At 41.3% G+C, this 13,316-nt stretch overlaps 1 protein-coding gene across 1 annotated transcript in view; it reads left to right on the top strand.

The window, feature by feature from the left end:
• The window catches only part of LOC146652447 (brain-enriched guanylate kinase-associated protein), a 39,783-nt gene that overhangs the window by 13,031 nt on the left and 13,436 nt on the right, over positions 1 to 13,316 (top strand). Inside the window, exon 3 of the mRNA XM_085381517.1 lies at positions 9,606 to 9,767. Coding sequence (XP_085237643.1) covers positions 9,606 to 9,767 — 162 coding nt within the window. The remainder of the gene's footprint in view (positions 1 to 9,605; positions 9,768 to 13,316) is intronic.

Below are 13,316 nucleotides of genomic sequence, written 5' to 3' on the forward strand. Positions count from 1 at the left end.
TTACAACTAATTCTGACCCTACCATCATACAACAATTCCTAATCTTCTAATGGCCATGTCTACATGAATACATGCATTGAGTGGCCGACAAGATACTTGCATTAACAAGCAGCTGAACAGGTATACATAATGAAGTGACAGGCGAGGGTATTATGTGTTTATATATTCCCTGAACAAAAATGCCGTGAGGAGGCTTGAATAATTAGGGAATCACAAATGAGTGGTATGCTGAAAACAATACTCTGGTAGGGAAAGTGTTAATGTATTAAGTGGTAGAGGCACTCTTGGAAGATAAATAAACAGATAACATTCAAACCAGTTCTCTAGCTTTGCATTTCATCATTATACCGGTGCCTGTATCAAACCCTCTTTTTAACGCGGTGCCATTTTCTACGTCTAAATGTCTGCCTGCAGCTTATTCTGTGGTTGATGTTGGACTCTGTTCTCTGTGTTCACTCCTTCAGTTTTGGCAGAACAGAACTGTTTGTATTTGGGATCGGCGAGCCTCCATCACCTCTTCCGCTCATTCTAAAATCCTCTCGGGATGTTGTCGTGATTTCACACTCCCCAGTGCCGGGTGCAATCAGCAGCACGTGAAATCCGTTCAGCGGGTCATTATCCCCTGCTGCCGCTAATGATGTTGGTAGTTGCTGTGAAACTACTTAGGTGTCTGCTCCCGAGTTAATCAATGCAGGACCGAGAAACAGCTAAGACATAAACCCACACACACTGACAGAATAGCACCCTAATTTGAAAGCTGATTTTTGTCTGTGAGGTGGTTGAGTCATACTGTACATGCCATTGGACTGAGTGACTACTGCAGGTTGTTAATCCGAAGGCACAGGGGCCAGAAAGAGCATCATCTCTGCCTTCTTTCCCTGCTGCTGGATGAGTCAGCCACTCGGGTTCCCCCGCTCTAATACTGAGGTCTGGGCCTGTGATAAGGGTTTTTCCTGAGAGCCAATCTTGCTGAAAGGTAGATGCAATCAGGAAGCCAGGAAGGAAGAAAGAGATTGACGGAAGAGGCGAGGAAAAGGAGAGGAAGGAGGTAAAGAAATGATGACTTTTCAGCAGAGACTTCACACCCGCTCTATTTGCTTTTCCTTTGTAATTTGGCAAAGCTCGCTTCCTCTTTAATGTCTTTGGCTTTATTGTAAATACTCTGGCTAGCAACCCCCCCCCCCCCCTCACAAACACACACACACCCCTCTACTTTTCCATCTCCCTCATTCCACAACTTTAATGCCCTCCTCCTCTTTTACCACCTCCCTCTTCCTCTTCTTTTCAATGCTCTCGAATGTCAGCGTGGCACGAGTGGGTGGCAGGCACCGCCATCCGAACGAGCCCCTTGTAAGGTTTTGCTGCAGTGTGAGGATGGGCACAAGGAAGACGAAGAAGCAAGCAAGCGAGTGAATGAGCGAGGGTGTTGCGTGCGCGGTTGTGCGTTGGCGTTTTGACAGCGGACGCCTGATGGGGCCTGAGACGTGTCGCTAACAGCTGTCCTTTTTCACTTTTATGGCAGACAGCGTTACTTTAATTCAAGCCTGGGAGAAGGAGGTTGAATAGGCAGAGCTTGTGCCCCAGAGTAAACACAGGCACACACACACACGAACGCACAAGCAGGAACACACCTAGACTTATAGATACAAACAAATGTGTACATATGCATACGGACAATCAAGCGTACACCCGCATGGATAAACTCACACATTTCTGCCACTTTAATGCTCTCAAATACATGCTCGCACCTGCCAAATCTTAAACACACACACGCGCGCACACACATATTCGAAGCTGGTATGACTCAGAGGGGAGCAGCTGGAGTGAAGGCTCCAGTGGCGGTAGTGAGCTGTCACCATCTGGAGGAGTACATGTCTCCCTGCCTTCTCAGCCAGTAGCAGAAGTCACCTCCCAACAACTGGGCATTAGTAGATCAACATGTTTCTTTATTTCATAATACGTGCGTGTGTGTACACAATATCAGTGGGTACAACACCCCAAACATGAGCTGAAACTCGCTGCAGTCCCATCCACAGTCGGTCATTGCTTCCTTCCCGGATGGTCAGCCCGCTGCTCGGATCAGAGGAGCTTTGATCAAGCTTTGACAGCCTGTCTCATTCAATAACATGCGCCATTTGTCTGTGTGCTGAAGGCTGCACCTGTGCTGCGGACGCCACCAAGACGCAGAGGACTGGAGGGATGGAGGAAATATTTATACAAAAGACTTTCAGTCTTTCAGGCTTGTCAAACTCCTTCATTCACACTGCCTGGATGTGTCAGCTCCTCTTCTTTGTGTTTGGACATATACGAGATGAAGACACTGAGTCTGCAAGGGATGTTTGTTTTTACTGATAAGTCTGATATCCGCCTGTCACAGGAGACTTTCCCCCACCACTAGTGACATGAAACAAGTCTATGTCCTGCCAGGACCCAGAAGCAGTTTTTTTTAACCTCCAACAGATTTTGTCTAATGGCTCCTGACCACAAGCAAACAATTCAGCATTAAACACAATATTTAAGAACGTAGAAAAGTTTTGTGAACATTTATGTTTTTTTAAAAAGATATAGACAAATGTTTCAAACATTTCATTTTTTGTATGAAGGCAGTTGTGGGGGTTGTTTGCTTATGTTCCAGAGTGCTTTCAAAATTTCATCAAACCACACTCACAGCGTGTCAGTGATTAGGCAGCTTAGTGCTTCTTTTCGTGTTTTTCCATGTCAAACAATTAGCATTTTTTCTTTTAATATACAGCATTTGTGGTCACAAAAGAATACTTCTCATTCAAAATCAGGTTTTCAGTTCCCCAAATGTTCCCTAAACTGAGTGGGGGGAACTTAGATTTTAGAAGAAGATGCAGACAAGCTGTTTGTGGGAGCCTTTAATTTAAGAAATAAAAATATACACAGAATGTACTCACCGGGCGCTTTATTAGGTACATCTTAATATTAATTGGTTGGACGCTCTTAAATCTTTGAGGCACAGATTTAACAAGGTGCTGGAAACATTCCTTCACTGGTACTAAGGGGCCCAAAGTGTGCCAAGAAAACATTGTCTACACCATTACACCATCATGCAAGGCGGGATGGATCCATGCTGTATGCCAAAATCTGATCCTACCATCTGAATGTCACTTTAGTAATTGAGATTCATAGACCAGGGAATGTTTTTCCAAGGTTCTGTTGTCCAGTTTTAATGAGCATGTATGAATTGTAGCTTCAGTTTCCTGTTCTTAGTTGACAGGAGTGGCACCCAGTATGGTCTTCTGCTACTGTAGCACATCTGTGCAAAGGTTTGATCAGTAGCTTGTTTAGAGATGCTCTTCTGCATACCTTTGTTTCATGAGTGATTGCTGCTTTTGTATCACAGTCAACAGATGTTGTCAAATGCTTTCTCTTTAAACCCTAGAGATGGGTTTGTGGGAAAATCCCAGCAGATCAGCAGTTTCTGAAGTACTTTAACCCAGTATACTGACAAAGTGTGTAATAGACCCACTGGTCCATCCCGTGAATGTCATGCTTTGCTTCTCCTACGCATGAAATGGACAGGCATGCTTAAGTTGCAGTACCTTTCAGTGCCAGCAGAGGGCGATAATGTATTTAAAAGCAACATAAAAACAGTCATGGACGAACTTTTAATGAAACACATATACACGTAAACACATATCAGCCACGTAGCTTAATATTACGTGGAATAGAAGGAGCCTGGATTGTACTTCATTCCTACTTTGGTCAGTTTAACTTGTTGGCTTTAAATAAACTATCGCCCTCTACTGATACTACAATTTAATTCCATTTCACACCTAGGAGAGGCAAAGCGTGGCATCCATAGGATGGTCCTGCAGGTCTATTACATGCTTTGCTGTGATATTGGGTTGATGACTCAGAAAACCCTGCCACGACAACAACTATCTCATGTTCAGGCCCTTAAATTACCTTTCGTCCTCATTCTGATGCTCAATTTGAACATCAGCAGGTCATCTTGACTGTATCTACATGCGTAACTACAATAATCTGCTGCCATGTGATTGATTGGATATTTGAGTTAATGAGTGTTCAAACCGTGAGCGTATATATTCCCTCTCCTTTAATGGATTCCCCTCATATGGTAGCTGAACTTTGCTAGAAAGCTGAAAGGAATCCCTTGCTCTTTATGTCTGAAGGACTGAGTCCAAAGCTTGACATTTACAGCTGATGTCTCAGACAGTTTTACTTCTCATTTTCGCTTCCGCTGTTTCTTTGCAGGAAACGTTGTGCACCGTCAGTGGAAGAAGTAAGACAAAAATGGTCTTTACTTTGAATTTAGTGCCTTGAATTTAAGGAAACGGGACAAAACTCGTGGGATATTTGCCATTAAACTGTCCACATTATGCTTAATGGGATTTCCATGTCATTTAGTCTTCTACACAGGGGTTTGCACAGTTAAAAAGACAAAGACAAAGTCAACACCAAATAGAGTAATTCTCACCCACAAAGAAAAGCTATTGAAGTCCTTCTTATGCCTCATTTGTAGTCCAGACTTTTCCAGACTTTCTGTTACTCATCTACATAACAGTGGTATAAGAGTGGCTAGTTTTGGCACATATTCTCCAAAATATCTCAGCCATGAGCAAAGCACACCAAATGTTCTGGTGTCGGGTACTAAGAGTAAGCGCATGAATCTTCACGGCATCTGAAGACCCAGTGAATTATTTTCAGTTTGATGCAATATCCGGAGGGGTAAGTTGCAAACGTTGCTATGTGTGCTCTGTGCTCAAAAGGGATTTTATGTAGAATGAGAGTTGGATCATAGCAAATTCGGGTTTTCAGGGGGAGAGGCCTTAAATAGACTGGAGCTAAAGAGCATTTCAGACAGAAGGTGAGAAGAGGTGCAGCATGTGAGAAAAATTATGAGAAAAGCATTTATTTTATTTGTTATTTTTAGTAGCAGATCCCCTACATACAACTACAGGCCCTTTAAAAAATAATATGGGTTCTTTCATATGAATATGACCAACAGAATCTGTCCATGGATCTTAACATCAGTTTTGTCCTGCTTGACTTGTCCTTACTAAAAGTTGCCATCCTGTCTGTTTGCTTTGTTTGGCAGGGTCAACACAGATAGATCACTCACTAATTCCAGACTTAGCTGGTCTCCTTTGGAAAACTAACATAAATGCTGTCTCCCTGTGGTCAAGCCCTTTAAACACATGAGAGGGAAGGAACACAGACAAACCATGAAAAAGATATACATTGGCAAAACCGCCTTAAAAGTCCCCCGAAATGGCGGCAAACATCCGAAAAAGAGGTAAGAGTGAACGTCTCAGACGCCATCTTTCCATCCATCCTCGTTTTTTATCTGTTTGTCCGTTCATCCGCCCACGAGGTGTCTCCTCTCGCCATCCAGAGGTGCTAAAGCAGCCTCATCCTGCCTCTCCAAGCCCAGAAGTCACGCTGCCTCGTCATCTCATCTCGCTGGAATGAAAACACTCATTATGTCTGACTCAGCTCCTGTTCACCGGGGAGGTGACTAATGGGGGATTTAACATCCCTGGAGCTACTTCACGTTAACTCATCCTCTACCAAACAACAAACACCTGTTTTCCCCTGATGATTCCAACCAATCACAGAGAGGCATGAGGCGAGGAGGTGGGGGCTGCTTGGATAATGCGGCACTCAAATGTCACTCAGTCATTTGAGACATTCATTGAATCACTCTGTGGGCAGGTTTTCTCTACTCACTGACACAGTTCCATAAAACATAAACACTATCCCACTTTCAGTCTGAAGTTAGACTGAAGCTAGAAGTTATTTAGTATTTAGCATTTTTGTATTTACAGTCGAGTAAATGGAGACTAGAGCTGTGCTTGAGGCAGGATACTCAATCTGAGTGCATAAAAAAAGGCTTAAAAAGAGAACGTAAACTACTTTTACAGAAGCACAACTTACCTAACATGAGAAAAAATAAGTTCTAAATTTGATAAGATATTATGTTGCTTTGCTAAAAAAAAAAAAAAGTGGAAATGAAAAATTCAGATGCTCAGTTTTTCATAAAATAAAACTTAATTGGTTTAAAAATAGAAGCAATCCATATCTAATACAGAGGAATCAACCTGAGAGAATATGAGCACTGCATTATGTATCTTTTTGTTATTCTTTAAGAAAAACAAAACATTGTGAGTTTGTGCAAGGATCTAGCTGCATTTATGTGTGGCAGAGAAGACAAGAAAAGGTAGACGTGAGGTGATATTTATAGAGCCACAAAGTCTACATGCGGAGAAGATGGGGTGGGTGGATGGGTTGACAAAACACTGGACTTTAGGACAGTAAACTGTATTCAGCTTTTATTATTGTAACATTGGACAGTGGTGGAATTCAGTTTTAATCCACCAATGCTTCACTGACACAGGCCTTGAGCTCCTGGCAACCTCTGGTTACTAGGGCAAAATTAATATTCTCCAGCCAGTTGCTGAGTGCGTGTTGACCAGATGAAAGCTGCACCAAAGAGAGCGCTGCTCCACAAACCTTGCTGTGATTGCTGTGTTGACCACATGTAACATGCTGACTTGTCTGCAAACACCCTCCGAATACTCGGCAAGTGGTAGTGAAGCTAAAAACATGATACACAAACCAGAAAAAGACACCATTCCCCATCAAAATAAAACCACCGCCTTACTGCTCCAACCAACACATTTCAAAAAGTGCAACTTTGAGCAGCTTTTGTAAGCAAATGCAAGGAGGTTTTTGGTACAGCTGGCTAAGAATTACACATTTTTCTCTAGCGACCTGTAGTTGCCAGGGGTTACCAACTGGTCTATAGTACAGGGTGGGCCATTTATATGGATACACCGTAATAAAATGGGAATGGTTGGTGATATTAAAGTCCTGTTTGTGGCACATTAGTAGTCGGCCGTCTTGGATACAACTTTTGTTTTTTCAATAGGAAGAGGGCCATGTGACACATCAAACTTATTGGTAATGTCACAACAAAAACAATGGTGTGCTTGGTTTCAGCGTAATTTTATTCTTTCATGAGTTACTTACAAGTTTCTGACCAGTTATAAAATGTGTTCAATGTGCTGCCCATTGTGTTGGATTGTCAGTGCAACCCTCTTCTCCCACTCTTCCCACACTGATAGCAACACCGCATGAGAAATGCCAGCACAGGCGTCCAGTATCCGTAGTTTCAGGTGCTGCACATCTCGTATCTTCACAGCATAGACAATTGCCTTCAGATGACCCCAAAGATAAAAGTCTAAGGGGGTCAGATCGGGAGACCTTGGGGGCCATTCAACTAGCCCATGATGACCAATCCACTTTCCAGGAAACTGTTCATCTAAGAATGCTCGGACCTGGCACCCATAATGTGGTGGTGCACCATCTTGCTGGAAAAACTCAGGGAACGTGCCAGCTTCAGTGCATAAAGAGGGAAACACATCATCATGTAGCAATTTCAAATATCCAGTGGCCTTGAGGTTTCCATTGATGAAGAATGGACCCACTATCATTGTACCCCATATACCACACCAAACCATCACTTTTGTTGGTCCAACAGTCTTGGAGGGATCCATCCAATGTGGGTTAGTGTCAGACCATTCTTCATTAGTGACAGTTTTCTTGCGTCCACACTTTGGCAAATCCAACACTGAACCAGTTTCACGAAACTTAGCAAGCAGTTTGCTAACTGTAGCCTGGGAGATGGGTGGTCTTGTAGGGTGTCTTGCATTGAAATCTGCTGCAATGACCCGGTTACTGCGTTGACCAGATATCAACACAATTTTGATCCGCTCCTCACGTGTTAACCTCTTCGACATGTCAATGGCTGTGAACAAAGAGAAACTTGTAAATAACTCGTGAAAGAATAAAGTTACGTTGAAACCAAGCACACCATTGTTTTTCTTGTGACATTACCAATAAATTTGATGTGTCACATGGCCCTCTTCCTATTGAAAAAACAAAAGTTGTATCCAAGATGGCCGACTTCTAAATGGCCACCATGGTCACCACCCATCTTGAGGAGTTTGCCCCCTCACATATACTAATGTGCCACAAACAGGACTTTAATATCACCAACCGTTCCCATTTTATTACGGTGTATCCATATAAATGGCCCACCCTGTACTGTGTGTCTGGGTTCTTATTTAGCATCCTTATCCTTATTCCCCTAAACTGAACAGCTGTTGTAACACTTCTATCTAGGTCAGAGGATAGGAACACAATATGGTCATTCAACCCTTTGAAATGAGATAGCTTCTAAAAAAAATGACACTAATGCACAAATAATGGTCTTTAACCATAAAAAACACTTTTCAGTACACAAATAGTGGTCCATAATAACAGGTGTAATAATAGTGGTCTATAGTGGCCTATAATAGTGCTCATGAGTCACCTTTTTTAGTTCAGCTCAATTTTGTTTTCTAAGCTTAGTGTGGATATACCAAACATAGCTACTTGAACCAAAGTCGTCCTCTGTGTCCATGTCTCCTGCACATATCTGGTGCATCTGTGTTGTAATTTGCCTTTAATGGGGAAATTAAAAGAGACATTTGGACAAAACTACTGAGAAATAATCGAGCAGAAATATTCATTTATACCCAATGAGGTTCTGTATGAAGTCTGGTTTGACCCGTTCTACTTTTCATCTTATCGATTGCAGAAAGATTATCATGCATGCTAATTAGATTAAACTGGGTGATACCTCATTTTAGTTTCCTGAAAAAACAAAATCCCTCAAAGGAACCTGTCCCTGTTCTTTTTTTTCGATGTCCCTCAGCCCTCGACTCCCTGAATCTATGATTTCGTTAAACAGTGAGAAAAAGAGACAAAGAGAGGAAGTGACAAGAACGTCGTGACCACATCTCCATCCAATCTGCTATCTGTTATCCGTCTCAGATAGAGTCATTACCCTCCTTCCTCCATCTGTCCGTCAATATGAGGTCCATTAAGCCCCACCGTGCACACTCAGATCCATCAAGGCAACAGACATTTCCTCCTTTCCCACTCACACTTGCCCTTTTATTAGATTGAAGCCCAGGTAATGCACATACTCTAAAAATACTCATCATTGTGCTGTCTTCCCATATTACATGTGGGGAATATCGTCGTTTTGTAAATCTGAGCCTTCGGGGTCTATTCGCATGACATATTAGATTTCATTGTCTCATGTTTCATCACTGATTAAAACCTCTTTTTTTCTCCATTGGGCCTGTATTACTTTCTGATGAGGTTTCTGTGATGTGCTGCAAAGCTTTGATACTGAAAAAGATTGACTAATGCTCTAAAGTCTTAAAAGCTCTGTATCCTTACTTACCCCAGCCTGGATTCTTAATTAGAGATCTGTGTTTTGATCCCATGTTTTGCTCGCACCATGCACTTTTGCAAACAAGTTTTCTACTTTTATCACCCTCTCATGATGCTCCCATCATAACTGCACAGCCATTCAGGGGTGCATTAAAAAGATCTGTAGACTACTTAGATAAGCATGCACTCAAGTTAGGAGCCTGTTTCCTCCATCATGTGCTCTGAACCCGTGTGTGTGTGTGTGTGTGTGTGTGTGTGTGTGTGTGTGTGTGTGTGTGTGTGTGTGTGTGTGTGTGTGTGTGTGTGTGTGTGTGTGTGTGTGTGTGTAGCTCATTGCTGGAGCAGAAGGAGGACTTACGGAAAAGACTTAACTACACAACACACAAGCTGGAGCTACTGCAGAGCGAATTTGACTCCACACGGCAGTACCTGGAGACGGAGCTGCGCAGAGCACAGGAGGAGTTGGACAAGTTTACTGATAAGCTGCGCAGGTAGGCCCCTCAGTACAAACTTTACAACACCCAGGGGGCGAAGATGGTGGCAGTGTGGCACAGAAGATTTCACAAATTGTTTGTGGACTCTGTTTGCAGTCAACATTTCTCAGTTTCAGAAAATTAAGATTCTCTTTTTTTCTCCACTCGTGAGAGCAAACATGAGCAGAGAGAGTAAAAGACAATAACAACACAGCTCTGTCACAGGAATGTAAACAGCAACAGCAAATGTTTTATATCCCATCTTTTTCACAAATGTTCTGTGGTGGATAGTGCTTGCACTGGACTTTCCACATTCAGCACTTACCCATGGGTATCTGCAGTTCTGGTCCACTGAACACAAGCTTAAAACTGAGGAAAGATAAAATATACTGAGGGAGCTGTAGGAGAAGCCCATTACAGCCCAAACAACACAAGAAGTACGTAGCAGTTGTTTTAGTGGACTTTTTATGAAGTCTGAGATAAAACTTTTAATTTTATTTATTGAGCAGGCCTGTTGACATTAAACTGGCCTGACTAAAACAGGGTTAGCACAGGTTTCTGTTCTGCAGAACAATAATAGGAATGATAATAATAATATACAAATGTATTCTTCAATCAAATACTGTTTATAAGTCTGTATAAATCAAGGATGTCAAACTCATTTTACATCGGTGGCCCACTTTGATCTTAAGCTGGCCTCCCTTTTTTGTCAGTGTAGGAAAGTTGAACTGTAATCTGTTTAATCCCTGTAAAATCTCAATACAAGAAAAAGAAGCATAATTTCTATAACACATCTTAGTTTTACTACATGATAATAAATGCTGCTCTATTTATTTAAAGACATCTATCAGCATGACTCTTTGGGTTTAAACTGTGAAAGATAAATATTACATTTCAGAAGAAGCTCTGGATGCTCATGGTCTAGACTGTCCTGTAGTAATAAAGAGGAAAGTTGTTATTAATTCCCAGAAAATTCCCTGTTTTTTAATTTATTCTTTTTATTGTGGAAACATTGTAAAAAACTGAAATTGAAACTGACTAGTAGGTAGTAAAAAAACTGGGATTTTTTTTCTGTTGTTCAATTGTGTAATTATTACTTTATTACACTGTTGTATGTGAATTGCTGTGGGGGAAGTCTTTATCAGTAGGACAACTTGTAAAATGTGAAAATACAGTTAGAAGTCCAAAATCTATGCACTCATCCACATTTTCCAAAGACATGTAGTGAGCTGGATTGTTGTCTTTGGCGGGTCGATTCTGGCCCCCGGGCCTTATGTTTGACACCCCTGATATAAAGCATAATACAGGACACGGACACAATGATAAACTGAATGCTAAACAAATAATATATCAGTTTTAAGCAGAGCATGGTTATTCTGTCACCTAAAGGGAAATAACAAAATAACAAAATAAAGAGATCAAATTAGACGCTGGCAGCAGATTATTAAACCCTTTCCAGAAAAGTGTCACCAAACTCACTGCTTCCTTTCCAAATTCAGTTTTATTTCTCTTTCAAGAAGAGAAATTTGGGTTCTTAAACATTTTGAGCTTATGTCAGCATTTGACAGATGCATTTAACGCCGCATCATTGGTGCTGTAACACAGTGCTACACAAAACAATGTTACTTTTGAAGATTAGTCATATTGAAATAGTCAGGGCCCAAGAATGGCACACTGCAGTGTGCCTTTAAGTACTGCTCAGCTCAAATGTGTTTTGCTTGGAGGTTTGACATTTACTGTACATGATGATGAACAATCAAACTACATGTCAGAAGTCTACAATATTACTTTAAAATTCCACTTCAGGGTGATTGCTTATACAAAAATATGGATGGGTGGATGAGCCTATGTTCAGCATCAGACTTCTATGCTGAAACACAGCTGTACCAGGTGTTAGGAGTAATTGGAAGAGCCACCCTATGAATAACAGAAGGTGCAGTGGCCACCCTCAGAAAATGGTGCCACTTGCGCTTCGCCGTTTCCAACTTGGCGCCAGGATAATAATATACGTTGCCAAAGAACATGAAAAGAAGCCTGATGAATATTGGCAGCACATTCTTTGGTCAAAAGAGACCAAAATAAATTTGTTTGGATCAGACGGGGTCCGGATTGTTTGGTGTGGACCCGGCCAAGACCAGTGACTGCACACAGTGCAGATCACGAGAAAGAGAAGTGGGAGGGTACTAATACGAGGCTACGAGACAGAAAGACTTCCAGGCAAGATGACCTGTATAGATGGTGCTATAAATTTCTCAAAAATCTAAGAAAGTGAGGATATTTCCAGAAATAGCTACAAAAGGCTTTTAACGTAAAAAGCTGAAAATGATTGAATACAAAGATTGACAAAATTCCTCTTTACACTTGTCTAAAACTACTAAAAAACAATCTGAATTCTGCTTTTGTTTTATCTAAAGCATGTGCAGGATTCGTCTCATCTTGACTGCTCTAAATATAGCACTTCATTCATGTGCCTAAGGAAAAATGTTTAATACTGCATCACTGTTTAAGGAGTAGACATATGAGGTGATTTTCTGAAACCCCTTATGATCCACTACAGAAGGTATACCAATGTGATGTTAGCAGAAAATACCTGGAGACTCAAACATAGTGAAATAATAAAGATTATATGTCTACCACGAGCGTTCTAGATTTTATGTGAGAACCAAAGCGGGCTGAAGCTATTATTAATCTCTTTTCAATATCGTAAAGCACGTATTGAGGGGGTCTTTAAGTCATTATATTAGAGATCATCCTTCAATTAAGATCTAAGAATTTAATTGCACAAGTCAATTGTACCACAAGTGTTTGAGAGATCAGCAAATTATGCAGTGCTGCAGTGCAGTGTTTCTTATCTGGGTAACTCACAATACTGTATCATTTTAAATTACCTCCTGGAAAGTAATTTTTTCTGTTATCTTCACCTGCTGTTTACACAAGTTTTTACTTGTGGTATCAAAAACAAATACCAGTTTGTGTTTTAAATAGATTTCATAGATTTTATAGTCTGACACTTTAGAATGTGCATATACAAGATAGAGTGCATGGTTTCCTCTGTGAAAGGCCACACAAGTGTCTGAGTCTGCTGTTGAGGAATTGCTGTCCAATTCCTGGATGGGTGAAGGCTGCCGTTGTGCAGTGGTCATTGGTTGTAGCTGTTTCTGATGATCACGTCAACACGGCATGTCTCAGGCATCCTCAACAGGAGCCATACTGGGACTAAATGCTGGCCAACGAAGTGTCTGGATATACTACTGATACTCTGTGCAGTGTACAGGTTAGAGCACCTCATCTCGGTACATCTGTCCATTTAGATTTCCACCAAGAACCATCAGATCGGTGACGGTGCTGATGTCACTCAGTAAAAAACAAAAACAACAAAAAGCAATTATGGCGCTGACTCAAAACCAATTCCCAAAACTAATCACAGTATCTGCTTTGGTGGTGATTAGACAGATTTAAAACAAAGATAATAATAATTCGTTTCATGACATAAACCTTGCATTTACTAGTATTAAAATGAAAAAAGGAGTTGCATTTTTATATTTGAGGTACTTTTTAGAAACCCCG

This window comes from Rhamphochromis longiceps, linkage group LG15 (genome assembly GCF_057381845.1).
Source record: "Rhamphochromis longiceps isolate RC_006_pf linkage group LG15, R_longiceps_female_GT1.1, whole genome shotgun sequence".
NCBI lineage: Eukaryota > Metazoa > Chordata > Actinopteri > Cichliformes > Cichlidae > Rhamphochromis > Rhamphochromis longiceps.